Source organism: Hippopotamus amphibius, chromosome 16 (assembly GCF_030028045.1).
Source record: "Hippopotamus amphibius kiboko isolate mHipAmp2 chromosome 16, mHipAmp2.hap2, whole genome shotgun sequence".
NCBI classification, from domain to species: Eukaryota; Metazoa; Chordata; class Mammalia; order Artiodactyla; family Hippopotamidae; genus Hippopotamus; species Hippopotamus amphibius.
The window spans coordinates 48,750,865-48,777,646 of NC_080201.1; the positions used below are offsets into that span (position 1 = coordinate 48,750,865).

At 36.1% G+C, this 26,782-nt stretch overlaps 1 protein-coding gene, 2 long non-coding RNA genes and 1 other non-coding gene across 5 annotated transcripts in view; 2 read left to right on the forward strand and 2 right to left on the reverse strand.

Moving 5' to 3' along the window:
• Positions 1 to 1,422, reverse strand: part of LOC130838888 (uncharacterized) — a 31,195-nt gene extending 29,773 nt beyond the window's left edge. For both annotated transcript variants that reach the window (XR_009049735.1, XR_009049736.1), the window contains exon 1: positions 1,000 to 1,422. This is a non-coding gene — a long non-coding RNA (uncharacterized LOC130838888). The remainder of the gene's footprint in view (positions 1 to 999) is intronic.
• Positions 1,204 to 16,363, forward strand: LOC130838841 (sulfotransferase 1 family member D1-like). The gene is given in 3 exon segments (XM_057712539.1): positions 1,204 to 1,221; positions 2,342 to 9,394; positions 12,512 to 16,363. A coding segment is annotated over 1 exon segment (888 nt). The 5' UTR covers positions 1,204 to 1,221; positions 2,342 to 9,394; positions 12,512 to 13,121; the 3' UTR covers positions 14,010 to 16,363.
• TRNAE-UUC (transfer RNA glutamic acid (anticodon UUC)) lies at positions 12,896 to 12,968 on the forward strand. The gene has a single exon. It is a non-coding gene; the product is annotated as a tRNA-Glu (tRNA).
• Positions 14,311 to 26,421, reverse strand: LOC130838882 (uncharacterized). The gene is made up of 3 exons (XR_009049728.1): positions 17,180 to 26,421; positions 16,296 to 16,410; positions 14,311 to 14,430 (listed from the first exon to the last, which is right to left on the reverse strand). It is a non-coding gene; the product is annotated as an uncharacterized LOC130838882 (long non-coding RNA).
• Positions 26,422 to 26,782: the final 361 nt, after the last annotated feature.

The following is a 26,782-nucleotide window of genomic DNA, read 5'->3' on the forward strand; positions in this document are numbered from 1 at the left end:
GCCATCATTTACAGGGATAGCAATACCTAAGGACCAGTCACTGGTTTCTCCTAAGGTTTCTCCTTAGGAAGATGCTGCAGGAGGTAGCAACATCTTGAAAAGAAGAAACTCGAGAGAAGAAAGAAAATGGCAACATATTTCATACAAGCCTTTTGGCTGTGCAATATTTTTTTCTTTCCTCTGTATGTTTCTGTTGGAAAAAGTAGAACAGGAAAAAGAATCAAAGGATTTCAAGCCCTTCCCAGAGCCAAAACAGTTTAGGACCATTTCCCACAACAACTTCAGGCAGGCAGAGGGATCAGTTTTTCCTCATAGGGCTCTCAAAGTAGAATGGGGCATCCTATTAAGGTGGTCCTGGGGCATAAACTCTCATTGTAGGGGCATCTTCAGAATAGCCTCGTTCTCTGTACAGTAAAGTGAAGGAACTACAGCAGCTGGAACCGCGCGATTCTCAACTAGCGAGACTCTGTCCCTGTCTCCCAGCGGAAGATTACACAGTTGGTAAAGGGCCCAGCAGCCAAGAGCGTTAGAAGGCGGCAGGTGAGTCCGTCAGGCGGCTACAAAAGCGCGCACACACTCACACATCCAGCGCTGTGGAACGTTAATGGTAACATCTCCCTACTCCCGAAGTCCCGGAACCAAAGTCACAGCGCTGCTTTTGCCGGCGGAAAGCGACGCCAAGTGCACACTCATACTTGCGGCGCAGAGCAACGCAGCTAATAGCACCGCGCTTCCGCCGCTAGGAACCTGAGTGGTGGTTGCCACTGCCAGCGGAGAAGGGCACAGCCACTCCGCACTGGCAAGGCCGACTTCCGTAAGGAATTAACCTGGAGTGCTAACGAAGTGGGAGAAATGTAGTCCAGAGCCAGGATCGTCCCGATTCCTGTCAGCACCTAGTCCCAGCCGGCACACCCGTATTCCCAGCACCTTATAGGAACTTCTTTCTGGATGCTCCAACCCAAACGCAGCGTGCGGGTCCCAGTGAGGTGGTCCACTCACCTACTGCTACAGACTGGATCCTTAAACCAAGGAGTAACGGAGTAAGTGTAAGAAATGGCGCAGGGACGTGGTGGCCTCCGGGAAATGTAGTCTTAAGCACGAACCCGGCCCAATTCAGCAGAATCCAGAGGCAGTGGCCACGTCCTGTGGTCCGGAATCGGGCGCGCCTCGGGGCTCCCTTGCTGGAAACCGGGATCTCACGCTGCTACGGTGTGAGCGGAGGTATTTCGTTTTATTTAAGTGACTCCCCAGAGGTTCTAGAAAATCCCAAAGAGGTTACCAGAGCTTGAGTCTTGAAGTGATGCCTTCAGGGAAATGTAGCCCAGGGCTGAAAAAGCTTCAGAAGTCTAGGAAGTAGGGTCCAGATTTTCTCAGAGCTCTGGCCCGGACGCGGTGACGGTGACTACCGGATTGCTGCTCAAAGGCGTTGAGGGGTGTGCTGCTTACTTCATGGTAGTGTGTGTGTGTATGTGTGTCCAAGTGTCCTCTACAGGGGAAGGGAAGACTGGGGAGTGTGATGTGTGTCAGATTGTGTTTGAGACTGTGAGGAATGTTAGTAAAGCATGTGATCCATTTGGGATTGTGTTAAAGTGTCTGGGGATGGTGTGGCTATAGCTTTAAGGTGATATCTGGCATTAATCAGTCAATGATTAAGTATTTTATAACATGTAAAAAAATGCTTTTTTGTTTGTTTGCATGATTGTGAATTTGGAATAGATTCCTGTGGAATTATAGAAATGTTAAGTGAAAGATATATTGAGGGTTCACCTGTAGCAGTGAATATGGGAAAAGAAATGTGTGAGCATTTTATTGTGAGAATGGTTATTATCGTCTCATGATGCAGCTCTGTGTAATAGTGATATCTTTAAGCTTCAGTTTCCTCCCCTGTAAAATGAGGTTAACATTCGTGTAACATTTTGGAGCAGTGCTGCCCAACAGAAATTTCTGCAGAACTGGATTCCATGTTCAGTGTCTGTGCTGTCCAATACTGTAGCCACTGGCCACATTTGGCTGTTGAGCACCTGAAATGAGACTAGTTTGACTGAGGAACTAAATTTTTAATTTTGTTTAATTTTAATAAATTTATATTTAAATAGCTATAGGTGACTGACTAAATTTGACAGCGCAGCTTGAAGTATCAATTTGCCTTCAAGATTTGGAGGGGGAGAAACTTAGGTAATTTCATCTAGCAAATAGTTTGAAAAATGAGTTTTATATTGAAATGAGGAGGTATGAAAAATGCAAATTCAGCCTTAGTCTTTATTTGGGGGGGAGTAATTTGCATAAAGTCCACAAATATTAATATATACCTTTCATGATTTTTTTTGCATACCACACACAGATCAAGATAAAGAACATTTCAGAAACACCAGAATTTTCCCTCGTGCCCCATCCTGGTCAGGTCTGACTCCACCTAAAAGTGACCATTATTTGCACTTCTAGCACTCTAGATTAGTTTTGTGAATTCTTGAACTTTATTTAAATACAATCAGTGTAATAATATGTCTGACATTTTACAAATTTTTTAATTTATTTTTTACGTATTTTTTGGCTTTGTTGGGTCTTCGTTGCTTTGTGCGGGCTTTCTCTAGTTGTGGTTAGCAGGGGCTACTCTTTGTTGTGGTGCGTGGGCTTCTCACTGCTGTGGCTTCTCTTGTTGCACAGAGCCAACTCTAGGCTCAGGCTTCAGCAGTCAGGTCATGTGGGCTCTAGAGCGCAGGCTCAGTAGTTGTGGCCAACAGCCTTAGTTGCTCTGTGGCATGTGGGATCTTCCCAGACCAGGGATTGAACCCTTGTCCCCTGAATTGGCAGGCAGATTCTTAACCACTGGGCCACCAGGGAAGTCCTGTGTCTGGCATGTTTTAAATCAACATTATGGCTCTGAGATGAATCCTTGTTATGGAGTATAGGAATAATTCCTTTAGCCAGCTAGTAAATATTTTAGGTTTTGTGTGCCAAATGTTCTCTGTCACAACTGCTCAACTCTGCCAGTGCAGCATGAAAGCAACCATAGACGTATGTAAACAAATGAATGTGGCTATATTCTGGTAAACTTTATAGACACTGAAATTTGAATTTCATATAATTCTGGCATGTTGCAAAATGCTGTTCTTTAAAAAAAAAATTTATTTATTTATTTGGTTGTTCTGGGTCTTAGTTGCAGCAGGTGGGCTCCTTAGTTGTGGCATGTGAACCTTTAGTTGTGGCATGCAAATCCTTAGTTGCAGCATGCATGTGGGATCAAGTTCCCTGACCAGGGATTGAACCTGGGTCCCCTGCATTGGGAGCATGGAGTCTTAACCACTTTGCCACCAGGGAAGTCCTGCAAAATGCTATTCTTATTTTTATTTTTTTACATCATTTAAAAATGCAAAAGCTTTCTTAGGTCATTGGCTATACAAAAATAGGTGACAGGCCACATTTTGCTGTAGGCTGTAGTTTTTCAGTTCTTGCTATAATCTATTCATTCTATGTTGACAGACATTTGTGTGGTTTCCAGTTTTTTCTTATTATGAATAAGTCTGCCATGATCAATCTTAAAATATTTTTTGGTAGACATAGCATTCATTTCTATTAGGAATCCTAGAGTAGAATAGCTGGATCATAAAGTGGGTTTACATTTATCTATGGAAGTACTGTCAAACCATTTCCCAAAGTGTTTGTGTCAGTTTACACATTTGTCAGCAATATAAAGGATTCCAGTTACTCCATATCCTCTTGAACACTTGGTATTGTCAGTCTTTTTAATTTTTAGGTGGGTAGTAGCATCTCAGTGTGATTTTAATCTGCATTTTCCTGATTAATACTTACTTTAGCATCCTTTCATATGTCAACCATTTGGATAACCTCTATGTTGAACTGCCTGTTTAACTCTTGACCATTTCATTAAAATCAGTTTGTGTTTTTTTTCTATTTATTTATAGGTATTTGCATATGCTGGGATCTGAGGCCTTTGTAGGATATATTTAGTGTAGATATCTTTCTCAGGGTATTGCTTGCCTTTTCACTCTGATAATGAAGTCTTTTGGAGAACAGATGCTCTTAATTTGAGTGAAGTTCAATTTATTAATCTTTTGTTTGTGGTTGATGTCTTTGCTTACCATAAAGACATGAAGATGAATTCTATTTTTCTTCTAGAGGCATTATTGTTTCACCTTTCTCATCTAAAATTAATTCTTTTTATTTCTTTCGAGGTGAGGGTCAAGAGTTTTTTTTTCCCATATGCATAAGTTGTTCCAGCACTATTTACTGAATGTTTTTTTATAATAAGACAAGTGACCTTATATGTGTGTGTCGTGTGTGTCTTTTTTGTACTCTATTTTGTCTCATTGGTATATTTAACTTTTCTTGTACTAATACCAAACTGTTTTTAGAATAAATATTGAAATATCATGGCATAAGTTTTACATTTATTCTTTTTCATTATATCGGCTACTCTATGTCCTATGCAATTCTATATATATTTTGAGAACCAGCTGGTTGATTTAAAACCTGGAAGGATTTAACTGGCTCTTCTTTGACTCTATTAAAAAAAAAAAAAAAAGGCAAATTGATCTTAATACTGAGTCTTCCAATTCACAAATATGGCATATCTCTCCTTTTCTTTAGGTCTTCATTAAATTCTCTCAGCAATGTTTTATAATTTTCATTGGAGAGATTTTATGCCTTTTAAAAAACAGCTTTATTGAGATATAATTAACATACCATAAAATTCTCCCATTTACAGTGTTTAGTTCAGGGACTCCCCTGGTGGCGCAGTGGTTAAGAATCCGCCTGCCAACGCAGGGGGCACAGGTTCGATCCCTGGTCTGGGAATATCCCACATGGCGTGGAGCAACTAAGGCTGTGCACTACCACTACAGAGCCTGCATTCTAGAGCCCACGAGCCACAACTGTTGAGCCCGCATGCCACAACTACTGAAGCTCACACGGCTAGAGCCCGTGCTCCACAAGAGAAGCCACCACAATGAGAAGCCTTCGAACCACAATGAAGAGTAGCCCCCACTTGCCACAGCTAGAGAAAGCCCGCACGCAGCAACCAAGACCCAACACAGCCAAAAATAAATAAATAAATTAAAAAAAATATAGTTTAGTTCAAGTGGTTTTTAGTATATTCAGTCGTGCAAAAATCCCCACAATTTCTGATTTTAGAACATAATCATCACCTGAAAAAGCAACCCTCTACCCCTTAGCAGTCATTACTAATTTCTGTCCCATACCCTCCAGGTCCAGGCAACCATTAATCTTCTATCTGTGTCTATATAATTGCTTATTCTGGACATTTCATATGTATAGAATCATATTTGTTTTTTTGTGACTGGATTCTTTTGCTTAACATAATGTTTTCAAGGTTTATCCTTGTTGTTGCATGTATCAGTATTTTATTACTCTTTGAGGCTGCATACTGTTTGTTCTCTTGTACATGTATGCCACATATCTTGGGGGAAAACATAATAGAGTCTTTCTCCATTAATTATGATTAGCTGTGATTTTTCATAGATGCCCTTTATTAGGCTGAGCAAGTTTCCCTGTATTCTGACTTTGTTGAGTGTTGTTATCATGAAAGGATATTGGATATTGTGAAATGTTTTTCCTGTGTCTATGAGATGATCATGTGCTTTCTGTCCTTTATTCTATTAATATGATGTATTATATTGATTGATTTTTGCATGTTAAACCAACCTTACATTCTTGGCATAAATCCCATTTGGTCATGGTATATAAATTTTTTTTTTTTAATTTGCTGCTAGATTCAGTTTGTTAGTATTTTGAGGATTTTTGAGCCTTTTTGTTACTTTTGTGTTTTTGTTTGCTATGGTAAGTACTTTTGTTTTTAAATTTTACTGTTTACTTGAAGCTAGTATACATGGACACAATTTATGTTTTTATATTTACTTATATCGAGTGATCATGTTAAATTTATTTATTCAAATACTTTTATAATTCTTTTGAATTTTCTGTATACAAATTATGTCATCTGCAAATACTGTTATATTTTTTCTTTTCCAGTCTTTATACCTTTTGCTTCTTTCCTGTTTATTGCACTAACTTGGGCCTCCAATATGATGTTGAGTGTGAGTATTGGTAGTGGATTTCCTTGTTTTGCTCTCCTGAAGAATCCAGCAAATATGTTATCTGTAGCTTATTTATAGTTTCTCTTTATCAGATTGATAAAAGGCAATTTTCTTCTATACCACTTTGTTGAGAGTTTTTATGAATTTGTGTGTGATTGACATTTTGTATTCCATCAAATATTTGCAAGAATTCACCAGTGAAAATGTCCAGGAATAGAGTTTTCCTTGTGGGGAAATTTATAATTAAAGATTTATTTTTCTTAACAGAATTACTCAAATTTTATTTTTTTTCTCATGTCATTTTTGGTAAGTTATATTTTTAAAAGAATTTTCCATTTATTTGAAGTCAGACTTATTGGTGTAAAGTTGTACATAATGCCTTCTTATTTATCCTTCAAAACTTATATAAAATCTTTTTCCATACCTGACACTTGTGGGGTTATTTTCCTCTTTCTTGGTCAGTCTTGCTAATGCTTATCAATTTTGTTAGTCTTTCAAAGAACTGGCTTTTGGCTTAGTTTATTTTCTCTATTACTAGTTTGTTTTCTATTTTAGTGATGTCAGACTTATCTTTATTACTTCCTTTTACTTTCTTTGGGTTTAACTTGATGTTCTTTCTTTTAGTTTTTTACAGTGGAGGCTTATGCCTTTCATATCCAATATTTTTTACTTTCTGATATGTGCATTTAGAGCTAGAAACATGCCTCAAATTACTGCTTTTACTACAACCCAAGTGTTTTGTTTTTTTTTAACAAGAGAACAAATCCCACATTTTTGTTTATTTACTTTTCAATAAGTTTAAATCCTTGAAGGGTACAGCATCACACGGATTCTCTGTGTGATGGCCTTGGCAAGAAGGTTGTTTCAGAATTTGGCATGAACCATGCCACTGTTTCCATGAGTGCAAGTTATCTTTCTCCAGATTACTCTGGTTTTGTTAGGTTTTCCACCAGGAGTTAATGTGTTGTTTATTCTTTGCTTTGTACACATAAGCACATCTCTTGCCTACATAGAATTCAGTTTCATCTTGAGCTTATACACCTTCAGTTTTCAGAAGAGCTCTGTCCTCCCTCTGGTTCCATAGACCCCGCTGATAGGCAGTGAAATGGCCTTGGACCATGCCTTCCAGACATGTATATCATTTTGAAAGTCCTATTCCCAGCAGACCCCACATATTTGCCCCCAAAGTACAGCTGCAGGAGTTCCACACATCTCCACAGGTCCAAGATGGCTGAAAGAGCACAAATGTTGTTGTTGTTTTTTCAAGTAATATTAAGGTCAAAATATTTACAAATTTTCTATTATAACTTATTATTTGACCCATTGATGTTGCAGAGTTATATTGCATAAGTTCAGATAACTTGGGAATTTATCAATATTTTGTTTCATTATTGTTGTTCCTTTTTAGTTTAATTCCATTGTGACCAGACAACATACTGTACATGATTTCAAATCTATGAAATGTTTTAAATTTGCTTTATGGCCCAGTATATAGGACTGTTTTGCAAAATGATCCATGTTCACTTGAAAAGCATATATATTCTGTCATTGCTAGGTGGTGTATTCTGTATATGTTAAGTTGGCTGATTGTGTAATTATCATATCATTACTGATTGCTTTGGGACTACTTACATATGAGTTAATAGGACTTGTGTGTTAAAATCATTTATTAAAGTAGCTTTATCTTTTTCTCCTTTTTAGTTCAGTCAGTCTTTGCTTTCTAAATTTTGAAGTTATGTTCATAGATGAGTACAAATTTAAGACTGTAACATTTTCCTGAGTTGCTCCTTTTATCATTATGTTCCCATTTATTCTTAGTAATGTCCATTTCTTCAAAGTCAACTTTATCAGCTATTAAAATAGCTACTCTAGCATTCTTTTGGTTTGTATTTGTGTGTTGTTCCCCACCCCCCATCCTTTAACTTTCAGGCTTTCTCTATCATAGTTAATGTATGTCTCTTGGCTCTTTTTATAAAAATCTAGTCTGACAGTCTTCACATTTTAATAGAACTCTTTAGGTCATTTTTATTTAAGGTATTTACAGATGTAGTTGGTGAGGCTAACTATACAAGTGGCCACAATAATTTGTTTCATTCTGTATTTACTTTGCAATGTGACTTTGCTGCTCCTCCCATCAAGAGGCAGTGACTGTTTCTCCATCTCTTGAATCTGGGCTTAGCCATGTGACTTTCTTTGCTATCGGGACATCAACAAATGTAATACAAGCAGTGGCTTGGAAGATATTTCTGTACTAGAATCTGCCCTCTTTTGTATATGAATGGTGTGTATGAACCTGAATGACCTAGAATAGTCATGTGGTAAAGAACCAACACTGGTAGCCAGCCTGCCAACCACCCAATCAGTGAGTGAAACTATCCTAGACTACTTGGCTTCAGTCAAATCTCCAGTTGAATGTAGCTTCATGAATGAGTCCGACTGAAAACAAAAGCAGAAATGCACAGGTGGTCCCAGCCCAAACTGCCAACCCAGAGAATTGTGATATAATACATGTTTTAAGCTACTGAGTTTAGAGGTTGTTTGTTTTTTTATAAATTTATTTATTTATTGGCTTTGTTGGGTGTTCGTTGCTGCACATGGGTTTTCTCTAGTAGCGGCAAGAGGGGGCTACTCGTCGTGATGCATGAGCTCCTCATTGCAGGGGCTTCTCTTGTTGTGGAGCACGGGCTCAGGTGCACGGGCTTCACTAGTTGTGGCATGTGAGCTCAGTAGTTGTGGCTCACGGGCTCTAGAGTGCAGGGTCAGTAGTTGTGGTGCATGAGCTTAGTTGCTCCACGGCATGTAGGATCCTCCTGGACAGGGCTCGAACCCTTGTCCCCTGCAGTGGCAGGTGGATTCTTAACCACTGTGCCACCTAGGAAGTCCCGAGGTTGTTTGTTATATAGCAAAGGCTGTGATATAGTTAGGTTTCTATTGCCGCATGTGTATTTAATTCCAATTTTATCTTGTTTCTTGTTATACAGCTTTTTAGTGGTTGCCCTAGAGATGGTATGAATCTTTGATTTATTAAAATCTGCATTAAATTTAGCATTATAATTATTTCATAACCAATGCCAGATACTTAAAAATGTCTGATTCTATCCACTCCCTTTTGTACTTTGTGCTTTTATTGTCATATAATTTATTTTTATGTATGTTATAACCCCTTGTGACAGCTCGTGATTATTTTACACAATGCTCATTTATATTTCTTCAATATTTAAACTTTGCAGTGTTCTTAATTCCTATATATAGTTCAAGGTCACCATCTGAGATCACATCTCTTCAGTCTGAAGAACGTCCTCAATTATTTCAGTGTGCAGGTTTGTTGATCACAAATTCTCTCAAAACAAGTTGTTTCTTTGAAAACACCTATACTTCCTGTTTACTTTTTGGTATTTTTAAACTTTAATAAGGATTGGTGAGAGGAAATCCATGCTGTGTTCTGATCTTAGGAAGACTGCATTCAGTCTCTCACTATTGAGTATAATGTTAGTTACAGGTGTTTTTCTTATAGATGCTCTTTATCAAGTTGAATAAGTTTATATATATTTGTGTTTCAGAGAGTTTTCATCATAAAAGGATGTTGGATTTTGTCAGATGCTTTTCCTGCATTGATTAATATGATTGTGTGGACTTCTTTAAACTTTTTATATGATGGTTTACATTAATTGATTTTCCAGGGACTACCCTGGTGGTCCAGTGGTTAAGACTGCACGCTTCCAATGCCGGGGGCCCAGGTTCAATCCCTGGTCAGGGAACTAAGATCCCACATGCTGTGCAGTGCAGAAAAAAAAAGGAAGAAAAAAAGAAATTGACTTTCCAGTATTGTACCAACATTGCATCCCTGGTCATGTTTTATAATTTTTCTTATATATTAGAATTCCACCTGGTAATATTCTATACTTTATACTATCATACGCTTTACATTTGCCCTTGGGGTAGTCCTTGGGATTGCCTACATACATAATCATGTCATCTGCAAATAGGAACATTTTTATCATATATATATATCCTATTGGTAATATTTCATTAACTATTTTTGCATCTATATATTTGAAGGATATTAGTTTGCAGGTTTGCTTTTTTTTTTGTTTCCTTCTGTCTTTGTCTGGTTTTGGTGTTAGGGTAATACTAGCTTCATGAAATGAATTGGGAAGTAGTCCCTCTTTTATTTTCTGGAAGAGATTATATAAAATTTGTGTTAATTCTTTTTCAAATATTAATCTCCAGTGAAACCATATGGCCTGTGGGTTTTTTTAAGAATAAATTTGTTTATTTATTTATTTATTGGCTGCGTTGGGGCTTCGTTGCTGTGCACAGGCTTTCTCTAGTTGGAGAGTGGGGGCTACTCTTTGTTGGGTGCACAGGCTTCTCATTGTGGTGCCTTCTCTTGTGGAGCACGGGCTGTAGGCACATGGGCTTCAGTGGTTGTGGCTCGAGGGCTCTAGAGTGCAGGCTCAGTAGTTGTGGCTCACAAGCTTAGTTGCTCCAAGGCATGTGGGATCTTCCTAGACCAGGGATTAAGCCTATGTCCCCTGCACTGACAGGCGGATTCATAACCACTGGACCACCAGGAAAGTCCCCAAGTCCCCCGTTCAGTTTTAAATAACTATTTCAATATGATATATGACTGCTACAGTATCTAAAAATTATTTAGATACTTTCCCCTAAAGAATAAGAATGGTTGGTTCTAGATGTAAGGGGATAGAAGGAAAATCTGGGAGGTGTTATGAAGGAAGTAAGCTGACTGAACATCCAGTAGGATGGTTAAATAATAATAAAAGTCAGCCAAATATATGTTAATGATACACATCTCTGTGCACAGCAGGGAATGAATAGTATTAGTGGAGACATCTGTTTGGTTGGATAACTGCTTAAAGAATGATTCGGGGGACTTCCCTGGTGGCGCAGTGGTTAAGAATCTGCCTGCCAATGCAGGGGACACAGGTTTGAACCTGGCCTGGGAAAATCCCACATTCCACAAAGCAACTAAGCCTGTGCACCACAGCTACTGAGCCTGCACTCTAGAGTCTGTAAGCCACAACTACTGAGCCTGTGCTCTAGAGCCCATGAGCCATGACTACTGAAGCCCTCATGCCACAACTACTGCAGCCTGCACGCCTAGAGCCCATGCTCTTCAACAAGAGAAGCCACTGCAATAAGAAGCCCATACACCACAGCAAAGAGTAGCCCCCACTAGCGGCAACTAGAGAAAGTCCACGCTCACCAACAAAGACCCAACGCAGCCAAAAATAAATTAATTAATTAATTTAAAAAAAAGAATGATTCGGTAAAACAAGGACCTTTTTCCTTTTGTACATTTGGTAGAGCTACATTGAATTTCTTTTAGTTCTTATATATGTAGGAAATAAAATAGGAAAGAGTACGTTTAATCACTGCAGTAGGTATGAGAGATTAGAAGTAGGGAGAAATATCTCGTGTTGCAAAATTATTTAAATTAAGTGATTATTATGATACACAACTGCATTACAATGACTTATCTTTGTAATATTTTCTTGTAGTTTCATCAGAATTTCCTTTAAGACAGTTATCAATTTATTCTATAGTTAATCATTTAACACGTGGTATGTACTGATGGATTCCTTTTGACTGAAATAGGAATTATATCTTCCTTGGGATGATTTGAGGATCAGAAACTGAAAAGCAAAGAGAAAATTAATGTATACATGTTGACAACTGTGACATGAAAAAAAGAAACATGATGCTATAATTGAGAATAAAGAACATGGACCTACCTATAGTCAGCAGGGCAAGCATTTCTGTGGAAGAAATGTTTAACCTAAGATTAATGGATGAGTAGTCAGCCTTTCATTGAACCCAGGAGAAGTGATTCTTAGGAGATTAAATAGCCTGTAAAAAGCTGTATGAAATGGGAAAGGTTGTGGGCCTAACTTAGGAGCTGAATAGTAGCAAATGTCCTAAGAGAGTAACGTGGACAGTTTCTTCAAAAGAAGTCTTTAGGTAAGCAAAGGCCATATTATATTTTATGGTAACATGTTTGAATTTTATTCTAAGAGTAATGGAAATGATTAAGATTATTAAATGGGACTCCTAAACTGTGATTTATACTGGACTCATCTAGTGAAGTTATTAAAAATGTAGATGCCCAATTACTCCTATAAATTTGATTCACCTTGGTCTGGGGTGGTATCCAAATAGCACTATTTGTAAGAAGTTCTCCAGATTATTCTGATCTACACCTAAACTTCAAATCACCACAATCTTACATAATCTCTCATTATTCTCTCAGCTCATATTGTTTTGACTTCAAACTACCTAATTATATTGATAATTCTTTAAGCTATTTATTTCTTTTAAGAACTATTTTCATTTTGTCTCCTATTTTTAAGATAGAAATTGTATGTTTTGCTGGCTGCTAGAAATTAATCTTTGTTTGCTTTTTCGTTTCCTTTTAGGTTTACTCTCTAGGTATAAGACCAAGAAGTTATTTATGCCAGAGGACATTTATGCCAATGGAAGATACTAGGAGGGAGTAAAATTCCTTGTCTTAAAGGATCTATTTTGAGAAAGAGTGGCAGAGCAAAAGTGAGTTTGAGGGTCAACAGGGACCTCAAGGTAGATATTTCAGTCAAATGAAAATCATCTATAAAATGTGTGGAAAACATCTTTTACTCTGAATCAGAGAATTCATAATAGTGAGAAACTTTATGAATATAGTGGATGTAGGAAAACCATTAGTTGTGGCTCAAATTTTGTTCAACATTTGAAAATTTATTCTGGTGGTAAACTTTTTGATTGTAAAGAATGTGGGAATACCTTTAATAGTATCTATCGGGAATTCCCTGGCGGTCCAGTGGTTAGGACTTGGCACTTTCACTGCCATGGGCCCAGGTTCAATTCCTGGTTAGGGAACTAGGATCCTGCAAGCCACACAGCGTGGCCAAAAAAAAAAAAAAAAAAAAAATTATCATCTAAACTGTACATCAGAAAATTCATATTGATAAAAAACCCGGCTGGGACAAGAGAACCTGAGCTTCAACAAGTCCTGCCACCAGCCTCTCAAAAATGGACAACAAGCTAGATATCTTCAGAAGGGAGTTGGTGGACGTTCAGGGCATCCCCGTCTTCTGGAGCATTGTTGAGGAGGGGTCCCAGGTGGAGTCATTTGAAAGCCGACCAGATGACTTTCTGATCTCCACCTACCCCAAATCTGGAACAACCTGGATCAGTGAAATATTGGATTTGATCCATAACAGTGGAGATGCAGAGAAATGTAAACGAGATGCAATATACAAATGAGTGCCATTTATGGAAATGATAGTTCCTGGAATTACAAATGATGTTGAGGAATTGAACGACATGCAATCTCCTCGATTAGTGAAAACACACCTACCTGCTCAATTTCTCCCTTCTTCATTTTGGAAAAATAACTACAAGATGGTCTACATGGCACGGACTGCTAAAGATGTGGCCGTGTCTTACTATTATTTCTACCAGATGGCAAAATTGCACCCAGAGCCTGGTACCTGGGAGGAGTTCCTGGATAAATTCATGACTGGAAAGGTGGCTTTTGGTTCTTGGTATGACCATGTTAAGGGCTGGTGGGAGAAAAGAAAAGATTATTGTATCCTTTACCTATTCTATGAAGACATGAAAGAGCATCCAAAGTGTGAAATTCAGAAGTTATTAAAATTTCTAGATAAAGACCTGCCTGAAGAAACTGTGGATAAAATCCTCTATCATAGCTCCTTTGATATGATGAAGCAGAATCCTAGTACAAATTACACCACTCTACCAAAATCCATTATGGATCATTCTATGTCTCCCTTCATGAGAAAGAGTATTTCAGGAGACTGGAAAAATCACTTCACTGTAGCCCAGTATGAAAGACTTGAAGAAGATTATAAAAAGAAAATGAAAGGGTCTACAATGCCGTTTCATTCAGAGATATAAGAAATACCTGCTGTTTTTCCAGTTGCTATAGCTGGCACTTAAATTAAAAGAAAAAAAAAATCCCTTCAAATGTCTAGTGAAAGAAAGTTCTGTATGTAATGTTAGTGGTTTGTAATAGAATATTCAAAGAATTTCAGTTTACATATGAAAAATCAATAGTCTTTATGATTTTAACTACCATCCACAATGTTTTTATTTTTCTTAAAGACCAAATAATAAAATGAAATCTAAAAATCTATAAAAAAAAAACTTATGAATGTAATGAATATGGGAAAGTCTTTAGTTGTAGCTATCAACTTACTGTGCATCAGAGATTTCATACTGGTGAGAAACCCTATGAATGTCAAGAATGTGGAAAGGCTTTTCAACTTTTTCTTTTTTCCTTACACAGCATCAGAAAAATTCACACAGGCAAGAAACCCTGTGAATATAAGGAATGTGGGAAAATTTTAGTGCATGTGGTCAACTTACCTGTCAGCAGAAAATTCATACTGATATAAAACCCTATGAATGTTAAGGAATGTGGGGAGACCTTTAGACTTGTTTTTTAGCTCACTGAACCCAGAAGAATATATACAAGTAAGAAACCTCATGAATGTAAAGCAATATGGGATAACCTTTAGTAGATGTGGTACAGTACAGCTTAATTGACATAAAACAGTTCATACTGATATAAAGCCCTTTGACTGTAAGCTTTGTGGGGAAGGCTTTTAGTTATAGTGGCAACCTTAGAGTACATCATAGAATTCATACTGGTAAGAAATCATATGAATATAAGGAATGCAGGAAGAATGTAGCACATCCTCAAGTTAGTGTACCTAAGAAAGTTCATACTGATGTGAAACCCTACAAATGTTTAGAATGTGGGAAGGCCTTTAAATTTGGTTTCTACCTTACTAAGCATCAGATAATTCACACTGATGAAAAGCCCTATGAATGTAAAGAATGTGCAAAGGCCTTTATTCATAGAAGAAATCTAAAAGAACATCTGAGAATTCATTCTGGTTTAAAACCCTACGTATGTAAAGAATGTGATAAGGCCTTTAGTTGATATGGACAGTTTACTCAACAGCAGAAAATTCTTATGGGTATAAAACCCTATGAATGTAAAGAATGTGGAAAGGCCTTTAGTTGTAGTGGAGACGTCAGACCACATCAAAGAGTTCATACTGGTGAGAAATCCTATGAGTATAAGGTATGTAGGAAGGCCTTTAGACAACATTCACATCTTCGTCAGCATCAGAGAACTCATAATGTATCTGAATATAAGAAAGCCTTTCCATGTCATATTCTGTTTATAGAATTGCAAAATATTTATGCCGGAAAGAAATTCTGTGAATGTAACTTTTTCCCCACAGGGTAATTTAATGTTTGTAACAGCCTTCTAATATCTCTCAGTCCTCCTTAAATTTTAGAAAATTCTTATTAGGAAATAAGCCTGTTAATGTAACTGTTAACCAAGAATTCCAAGAACAGAGACCTGCTTGAAAAGAAAAAAAGGAAAAAGAGAAAAAGCTCTTATTTGGGGTTTTTTAGGATTGCAGCCCAAGAAACACAAATCCAAGAAAGCACTTGAATTGTGTTCTGCTGGACCACAAAATGGGGTTAGGCTTAAAAAGGTAAAAACTGCAAAGTTTTTTTAAGTTATTTTTTTTAAGTTATTTACATAAATTGTCCAGAATTAGGATTTGAGCTGGCAAGAAGGGTGATTGTTAAACAAGGACTGTTTGCAGTTCAAAATGATGACTTTTAAACTGCAAGGTTGCAACTAGCAGCTGCTAGCAGATACTGTTTTGAAAACAGCTGGTGCTGCCCTTGAGTTTGATACAGTTCAGAGAAAATTCAAGTTCTCAGTGATGAATGGATGTGTCTCAGACCAGATCCTCAGTGTCTGCCAGATTCCATTTTTATGAATACTCCATTATAATTTCAATTTGTCATCAGAATAATTTGGGGGAAGTTTTTAATCAATGACATATACTTATCATTGCCTTTACTATCTGTGTGATAGTGGGCAAAACATTTACCTCTCTGTGCATCATTTATAATGAAGAGGAAAGTTAGAAACTTATACTCAGCTAAAAATAACTCCATGCTTGTTTTGCTTTTGTGAAATATGCTTGCTGTGCCGAGAAAAACAGGATGACCTAATAATCCAATGTAACAATCCAATGTAACTTTAAGATGTTTTGCGAAAAAATGGAATATTCTGCACCTGCTCTTGTAAGTTTCTGTTTGGAAACTTCCATGCTCTGTAAACATGTGCACTATAAAAGTAAAACTCACCCTGAGCTCAGGACCCAGAACTTTGGAGCGTTAGCTCATCTGGGGCCACCGGCTTAATAAACCTGAGTTCTCCAACCCTCTGAGTGTGGTGCTTGGTTTCTCGACAGACCGATTTCTGCAACAATAAAATGGTACCCACCTAAAAGTGTGGTTGATGGTTACAACATGTACAGTTTTGCAAAAACATACCTGCCCAAAAAACTCCTTTGAATGAATAATGGATATGATTGTTTTTATTATTATCAACACTATAATTAGTGAGTTTCTTAATATAAAGACATAATGGAGATAATAAATTTAGAAAGCCTTTCATCATTTATTGTACTTCAGGAAATTCATCTTTGATAAAATCCTTAAGAATATAAAGAACATATGAAGATCAAATTCAGACCTCATTACTTAAGTTCTACCAGAAAGAGCTGAAAAGTAACCCTAAGGATTGAGTGTGAGAATATTAAGAATATAGCTGTTGAAGCATTAGGGTATGGTGTGAAGGATTTTACCAATATTAATAATATAGTAGTTAAAATGATAACAAAAAGAAAACTGCCTAGAAAATGTTTACCAACTTTATTATGAAAAAAAATTTCTGACAAAAACACAGAATGCATTCTATAATGAACATCCGTTTACCCTCCACCTAGATTTGAAAACTTACACTTTGTATATTTGCTTTGTTTTTCTATAAAATATAATTTTTTCTGTACTAATTAAGAGTAAATTGTAAACATATCACTTTACCCTCAATAAATCAGTTTGTATCCTAAAAGTTAGGATAATGCATATTACCAAAATATTACAATCACATCTTAAAAATTAACAATTCTATACAACATTCTAATATCCATTCCATATTTAAATTTCCCTCATTGTCTCAAGAGTACCTTTTATAGATATTTAACAAGGATTCACTCTCCAGGCTCATGCATGTTAGTGGTTATGTCACTTTTAAACTGAACAGCACTCCCCCATCTTTGTTTCATGGTAATGTCTTTTTGAAGAGTCCACCACAGTTGTCTTAGAATGTCTTGTATTCTTGGTTTGTCAAATTTATTTCCTCATAATGTTGTACATCTTGTTACACCGTTTCTAAATTGGAACTTAAGTCAAAGCTTGATTTTAGCAAGAACATTTCACAGGCATAGTACAGCTCATACACACAAGCATACATGCCAGGTTGTCCCAATATTAGTGATGCTAAATTTGATCACTTGGTTAAGGTTGTAACTGCCAGATCTCTCATTCTAAAAGTATCTTATTTTTTTGCAATTAGTAAGTAACTGGGTAATAATTTGCACCGCCTCTAGGAAATGTATAATAATCTATATGTATAATACAAGTAATAGGTTAAACTTTATAAAAGTCAAATTTTAAATTATAAACCATTCAGAAAGGACTGGTACTGAAATGTCTATATTTCAAGATTTGTGAGATGTAGCCAAACCTCTACTCAGTGTGAAATTAACATCATTTGATGCATAAAGGGATGAGACTTTTTGTTATCTTTTCTACCTCAGCACCTATTCCAATGTCTTTCTCATATATTAGGCACTTGATAAAACTTGAAAAAAGAAAACATTCAAGTGAAAAATAAAGTTAAAAAATTACAAAATAAAACAAGCACTAATAGAAGGAAGTAGTTAATGCAATTTAAATTAGAAATTAATTTAAAAAAACAGACTCAAGGACTTACCCAGTTTTTCCAAATTTGATAAAAGGAAAGAAAAGAAAAATGACACACAGTTACAGCATCTTGAATAACAATAGGATATTAACACAAATACCAATGTTATTCTTTATGAGGAAATATGTAAATTTATTTCAATACACAAGATTCCAGAGTTAATGAATTATTTTCTAGAAAATGAACTTCATTGAAATTGATAAAACATAGTCAAACATAGAAAAGACCGTTAATAACTGGGAAAGTTAAATTTAGCCAAAAAAGTTCCTTTTTATAAAACAGCACTTACAATCTTTTAGCTCCTTGAATAAAAACTTCAAGGAGATAATTCTTAACAGAATTTTCCCAGTTCATGCTGCATGACTGATGTAATCCAAGTGATAAAACTAGAGAATAGTTACTAAAAGGCAAAAAGCTAAATAGAATATTTGTCAGCAAAATGATAAAAAAACATTATATGGTAAATTATCACTGATTTGAAATAAGCAGGCATTGGAAATTTCTAATTATGTACATATCTAGCTTAAATGAAAAAAGAGAATTGATCAAGTTATCTTCTAGATTCATACTCTTAGCTGTACCATCACTGATACTGTCCTGATTTCTCAAAGCTAAAAAGTGCTCTCTCATTTTAACATTTTTAAGATGATGCAATTTAACAATCCATGGCATCCTATAATTACTTTCAACTAAATACCAACCAAGATTTTTATTTGTATAAAAAGCTTTCACTGATATTTTCTGGTAAGATCAACAGTTCCAGTATCAAAATGTTTTATATTTGATGGTATATATTGTATGTATATATACACATGCCTATGCACAATCCAGATGTAAGGCTTTAAATTTAGCTCTTTATAAGAGTAATTTCTTAAACAACTGCTAAAACAAAGGCATCTCAATGTTTTTGTTTAGATTTTAATAAATGGTGCTGGGACTATTATACATACAATACATACCTAATATATAAACAGCTCCTGAAAATCTAAATAACTTCTGGTGAATATTTGAAAATACCTGAAATAGATCATCAAAGGAAACCAGATGATCTAAGACCAGAACGTGAGAATGTACACCACACTTTAAAAAGTAAGTGTGGCACAATAAGGTGATCTTTGTCTAGGGTTTGTCACAAGGAGCATGAATGGAGACAGTGGCAACAGTGAGATTGTTTGCTGAGAGAAGTATGTTAATCTAGCATATCACCACTTCTTCAACCAGTTAGCAAGTACTATTGTCTGCTTTTGGGAGAATGTGAGAGGCTACTGACTAGTATTATTCTGGGAAAAACAGGAGCATCCCTACACCTAGGACTAGCTGGCAAGGAATCTTGTACCACAACAAACCTCCTGCTGGCCTGTCTCTCTCTAAAAACAAATCAGAGTACAAAGCAAGGCAGCACATCCTATTCCTGCCCAGAAGCAGATTACATCGAAAGGATCCTCAACTGTAAAACTGAGTATATGTTAGAATTACCAAACATTTGATAAAAGTTGATTCTCAAATAACAGAGATACAAAGCTGACCAACTGGAAATACTACCAAGTCAACCATAGAATGAACAGGACTTTAAAGTATGAATAGCATCCTCAAAATGATGTGAACAGATATGATATATCCCCAAAATAGAATCAACTAGAGAGTACACAAATTATTTAAATGCTTTTGCAAAAATAGTAGAGGGACTTCTATTTCTAAAAAGATGAAATACATGTCCTTTTCCCTGTTCTTCCTGCTAAACACAACTCAAAACTCTGGACATTATATATAAAACATACAAGATGACTCTGAAAGATGAAGAGAAGTTAGGAACCACAGGACCTAAGGAGCAACATGGTGGTGAGTCCCACAGGTTTCACTTATATCCCAAACTTGGACCTAAAGAAGCTGGTAACTGAAATGCTAATGTGTATAGACCAAAAAAAGTCTCAAGAAAAGCCTGTCGGGAACCAGAGAAGCAGGAAAGGACAGCCTACCAAGACACGAAACTTTTAAACAACTACTCTACTTCAGGCAAATGCCACCAAAAAATCTGTGGCCCTATCCACACCACCAACACCAGAGGGCAAATGGAGACTCTAGCCTTCTGACCTTTATCGGGCTGTAAAATAAGTATCCTCAATGTCCCCACCAGATTGTGTCAGAAAAAGCTTAGTATGAAGTCCACTTTAATGGGCCCCTCCACTACCAGTACAGTGTCAATGGTGACTAAATAGGGAGCCTGACCTTCCATAACCAATAAAAATATTGTTCAGGAAATGAGAAATCAAGAACAGCCTCAGATGAAAATGACTTCTAATGACATACCCCAAAGAATGACTTGTTGCAGAATTTGTTGCCAACAGACCTACCCCCAAAGAATGCCTAAAGAAATACCTCTAAATAAAAACGAAACATTAAAGAATTGTGGAAAACAAGGAACACAGAAAGAACACTATAAGAGCAAAACTTTGGGTACAACAATAGGCTTTCCTTTCCTTAATTAAGTTTGATAGTTGAAACAAAAATCATAACACTGTCTAGTGTGGTCTTCAATGTATATAGAAGAAATATTCAAGTCAATTAGAAATGAGAGAGTATGAAGGAAAGTAAGGTTTCTACACTTAAACTGGATAAATGTTGAACCATTATATTTCAATAAGTTATGTACAGTTGGCCCTCCATGCCTGTGGGTTCCACATCCACAGGTTGAAAATATTTGAAAAAAAATTCCACAAAATTCTAAAAAGCAAAACTTGAATTTGCCACATGCTGGCAACTATTTACATAGCATTTACACTGTGTTAAGTATTATAAGTAATCTGGAGGTAATTTATAGTATACAAGCATGTATGTAGGTTATATGCAAGTACTACACAATTTTATGTAAGTAGGGACTTGAGCATCTGTGGATTTTGGTATATGCAGGGAGTCCAGGCACTAATACACTGTGGATGCCAGGGGACACCTGTATATATTATGTCATGCCTAGAGCAACTCAAAAAAAAAACAAGAGATAGACCCACAAATGCAATAAAGAGAAAAATAGCAGAGTAGGAAAATACAGCAGTCCATCCATCCACAAAAGTATTTAACAGACTGGTAAAAACTGATAGAATCAACTTTTTCAAAAATCTGGAAACTAATCAAAAGGTTACAGCATTCAGAGAAATGCTGAATCAAGAAAAAACAAGTGTTATCATACTAAGTGAAGTAAGTCAGAAAGAGAAAGACAAATACCACATGATAACACTTACATGTGGAATCTAAAATATGACACAAATGAACTTATCTGTGAAACAGAAAGAGACACAGATATCGAAAACAGACCTGTGGTTGCCAAGGGGATGAGGTGGGGGAGGGATGGATTGAGAATTTGGGATTAGCAGGTGAAAACTATTACATATAGAATGGATAAACAACAAGGTCCTACTGTATAGCACAAATAATATATTCAATATCCTGTAATAAATCATAATAGAAAAGAAAAAATAACCAAGTACATCTCAGAGCTTTGTGGCATTTTAATTTGGCCTGGTCCCATCCCTCACTCACCAGTTCAGCAGCAGTCTTGACTACAACAGCCCAGACTCCCAATACTGCTACACAGAATCTATAGGAAAGGGGAAATCACAATAGGAAAGGCAAATATACAGTAAAGATTGATGATCACTTAAATAAGCCAGTATGTACATTAAAAAATCAATGTTAAAAATTGTAAAAGCTATAACTACAATAAACAGTGAAAGGATAAACATGAAGATGTAAAAGAGGGCATCAAAATAACAATCTGGGAGGAGGAAGTATAAATATATACAGCTTTTAGAATATTTTTTAACTTGAATGACTATCAGTTTAAAGCAAGTAGATATAGTTATGGGTCAGCATACTTGAACTCCACGGTAATTAACTACAAAGCAAAAACATACAATAGAGTCACAAAAAATAAAATAAAAAGAAAGGAACTCAAGCATATGAAAAAAGAAAAAAATGAAGGGGGAAAAAGGGTTACAAAAACAACTGGAAAGCAAAGATTAAGATAGCAATAAATACACACCTATCAATAATTACTTAAACATCAACAGACTAAACCTGCAAGATGCTGCCTGCAAGAGACTCACTTCAGGGCAAAAGACACAGATTGACAGTAAGGGGATGGAAAAAGATATTTTATGCAAATAGTAAAGAAAGGGGGTAGCAATACTCGTATCAAACAAAACAGACTTTAAAACAAAGGCCATAAAGAAAGACAAGGAAGGGCATTATATAATGATAAAGGGATAAATACAAAAGGAGGATATAACATTTGTTAACATATATGCACCCAATACAGGAGCACCTAAATATATAAAGCAAATACTAATAGACATAGAGGGAGAAACTGACAATGCAATAATATTAGGAGACTTTAAGACCCCACTAATATCAATGGACTGATCATCCAGATAGAAAATCAGTAAGGCAACAGAGATCCTAAATGACACAATAAACCACTGATATTGGATGGCATTGATATTTACAGGACACTACATCCAAAAAAACCCAAAATATACATTCTTTTCAAGCATATAATGTTCTTTAGGATAGACCACATACTAGGTCACAAAACAAGCCTCAACAAAGAAGAGAACAGAAATTACTTCAAGCATCTTCTCTGACCACATTTGAAACTAGAAGTCAACTACAGGAAGAAAACAAGAAAAGAAGGAAAACAGAGAGACTAAACAACATGCTACTTTAAAACCAATGGGTCAATGATGAAATCAAAGAAGAAATCAGAAAGCTCCTTGTGACAAAAGAAAATGAAAACACAGCATTACCAAATCTATGGGATGCAGCAAAAACAGTTCTAAAAGGGAAGTTCATATCGATACAAGCCTTCCTCAAGAAATAAGAAACAAATCTCAAAAAACCCAACCTAACATACCACCTAAAACAATTAGAAAAAGAAGAACAAACAAAGCCCAAAGTCAGCAGAAGGGAATAATAAAGATCAGAGAGGAAATAAATAAAAGAGATTTTAAAAAAACAATAGAAAAGATCAATGAAACCAACAGCTGATTTGTGAAAAGATTAAAAAAAAAAATGTACGGCCATTATCCAGGCTTACCAAAAAGAAGAGAGACAGGATCCAAATAAACAAAATAAGAAATGAAAGAGGAGAAATAACCAATACCACAGAAATACAAAAAAATCATGACAGAATACTATGAACAGGGACTTCCCTGTTCCCTGGTCCAGTACTGCAGGGGGCACGGGTTCTATCCCTGGTCAGGGAACTAAGATCCTGCATGCCATGCGGCATGGCCAAAAAACAATATTAAAAAAAGAAAAAGAAAAAAATTTTTTGAATAGTTATATGCCAACAAATTGGACAAGCTAGAAAAAAATGGACAAGTTTCCAGAAACAGTGACCTGCCAAGACTGAGTCAAGATAATTTGAACAAACTGATCACTGGAAGTGAAACAGAATCTGTAATTTAAAAAACTCCCTGCAAACACAAGTCCAGGACTGGAAGCTTCACTAGGGAATTCTATGAAACACAGAAAGAAAAATTAACACCTATCCTCAAACTATTCCAAAAAATTTTAGAGGAAGGAACACTCCCAAATTCATTTTACGAGGCAACAACTACCGATACCAAAACCAGACAAAGATACTACAAAAAAAGAAATTACAGGTCAATATATTTGATGAATATAGATGCAAAAATCCTCAGAAAAGTATTAGCAAACCAAATCCAAAAATAAATAAAAAGGATCATACACTATAATCAAGTTGGATTTATTCCAGGGTCACAAGGATGGTTCAACACTAGCAAGTCAATCAATGTGATACACCATGTTAACAAAAGGAAGGATAAAAATCACATGATTATTTCAATACTCAGAAAAACTGGCAAAATTCAACAGCCCTTCATAAAAAATACCTATCAAAGTATGAGAGTGTACAGAGAACATATCTCAATATAATGAAGGCTATTTATGACAAACCCACAATCAACATAATACTCAAAGGTGAAAAGCCAAAAGCCTTTCCTCTGAATATTCAGAAACATGTAAAAGATGCCTACTCTTGCCACTTCTATTTAATATAGTGTTGGGAATCCTAGCCACCACAATCAAATAAGAAAAGGAAATAAAAGGTATCCACACTGGAAGGGAACAGGTAAAACTGTCACTATTTGCAGATGAAATGATACTCTGTATAGAAAATCCTAAAGTGTCCACCCCAAAAATATAAGCTAATAAATGAATTCAGCAAAGTTGCAGGATACAAGATTAATATACAGAAATACATTGTTTCTTTACACTAATAATGAAATATAAGAAATAGTAAAACAAAAAAAAATCCAACTTAAGTGTCAAAAACAATACAATACCTAGGAATAAACTTAACCAAGGAGGTGAAAGATCTATACACTGAAAACTGTAAAACACTGATAAAGGAATCTGAAGACAATACAAAGAAGTGGAAAGCCACCCCGTGCTCTTGGAAGAATTAATATTGTTAAAATAGTCATACTTCCCAAAGCAATCTACAGATTCAATGGAATCCCTAACAAATACCCATGACATTTTTCATGGAACTAGGACAAATAATCCTAAAATTCAAATGGAACCACAAAACACCCAGAATTTCAATCCTGAGAAAAAAAGAACAAAGCTTAATGTGTCACCTTCCTTGTCTTCAGACTATATTACAAAACTCCAGTAATCAAAACAGCATGATATACTTCATAAATAGTGCTACTATTTATGATGGCCAAGACATGGAAGCAACCTAAATGTCCATCAAGAGATGAATGGATAAAGAAGATGTGGTATATATATACAATAGAATATTACTCAGCCATAAAAAAAGAATGAAATAATACCATTTGTAGCAACATGGATGGACCTAGAGATTATCATACTAAATGAAGTAAACCAGACAGAAGGAGACAAATATCATATGATATCAATTATATGTGGAATATAAAAAAATGATACAAATGAACTTAGTTAAGACTAACATATATAGAAAACAAACTTATGGTTACCAAAGGGGAAGTTTGGGAGAGATAAATTAAGAGCTTGGGATTAACATGTACACACTACTATATATAAAATAGATAACCAACAAGGACTTACTGTATAGCACAGGGAACTACACTTTATATTTTGTAATAAGGGGAAAGAATCTGCAAAAGAATGTTACATGTAAAATTGAATCACTTTGCTCTACACCTGGAACTAACACAACATTGTAAATCAGCTATACTTCAATTAAAAAGAGAACAAACAGAGATAGCTTCCTCCTCAAGAGGGCAGACAGCAGTATCAGCAGTATTTCGTCTTGTGGAACTGAAAACCACAGCCACAGAAAGACAGAGAAAATGAAAAAGCAGAGGACTTTGTACCAGATGAAGGGACAGGATAAAACCCCAGAAAAACAACTAAATGAAGAGGAGATAGGCACCCTTCCAGAAAAAGAATTCAGAATATTGATGGTGAAGATGATCCAGGACTTTGAAAAAAGACTGGATGCAAAGATCGAAAAGTTTACCAAAGACCTAGGAGAATAAAGACCAAACAAACAGAGGTCTGCAATACAATAACTGAAATGAAAAATACACTAGAAGGAACCAACAGCAGATTAACTGAGGCAGAAGGGTGAATAAGTGACGTGGAAGACAAAATGGTGAAAATCACTGATGCAGAAAAAAATAAGGAAAAAAGAATGAAAAGAAGTGAAGACAGCCTAAGATTCTTCCGGGACAATGTTAAATGCACCAACATTCGCATTATAGGGGTCCCAGAAGGAGAAGAGAGAGAGAAAGGACCGGAGAAAATATTGGAAGAGATTATAGTTGAAAACTTCCCTAACATGGGAAGGGAAATAGCTACCCAAGTGCAGGAAGTGCAGAGAGTCCCAGGCAGGATAAACCCAAGGAGAAACACACCAAGACATATAGTAGTCAAACTGACAAAAATTAAAGACAGAGAAATGTTATTAAAAGCAACAAGGGAAAAATGACAAATAACATACAAGGGAACTCCCATAAGGGTAACAGCTGATTTCTCAGCAGAAACTCTGCAAGCCAGAAGGGAGTGGCACAATATATTTCAAATGATGAAAGGGAAGAACCTACAACCAAGAATACTCTACCCAGCAAGGATCTCATTCAGATTTGACGGAGAAATCAAAAGCTTTACGGACAACCAAGAGCTAAGAGAATTCAGCACCACCAAACCAGCCCTACAACAAATGCTAAAGGAACTTCTCTAAGTGGGAAACATAAGAGAAGAAAAGGACCTACAAAAAAAAAAAACAACAACAAAACAATTAAGAAAATGGTAATAGGAACATACATATCGATAATTACCTTGAATGTAAGTGGACTAAATGCAGACTGGTTGAATGGATACAAAAACAAGACCCATATATATGCTGTCTACAAGAGGCCCACTTCAGACCTAGGGACACATACAGATGGAAAGTGAGGGGATGGAAAAAGATATTCCATGCAAATGGAAATCAAAAGAAAGCTGGAGTAGCACTACTCATATCAGATAAAAGAGACTTTAAAATAAAAAATGTTACAAGAGACAAGAAAGGACATTACATAAAGATCAAGGGATCCATCCAAGAAGAGGAGATAACAACTATAAATATATATGCATCCAATATAGGAGCACCTCAATACATAAGGCAAATGCTAACAACTACAGAAGAGGAAATGCAAGGCAGAAATAGAGACACAGATGTAGAGAACAAACACATGGACACCAAGTGGGGAAAGCAGGGAGGGTTGAGGGTGGATGAATTGGGAGATTGGGA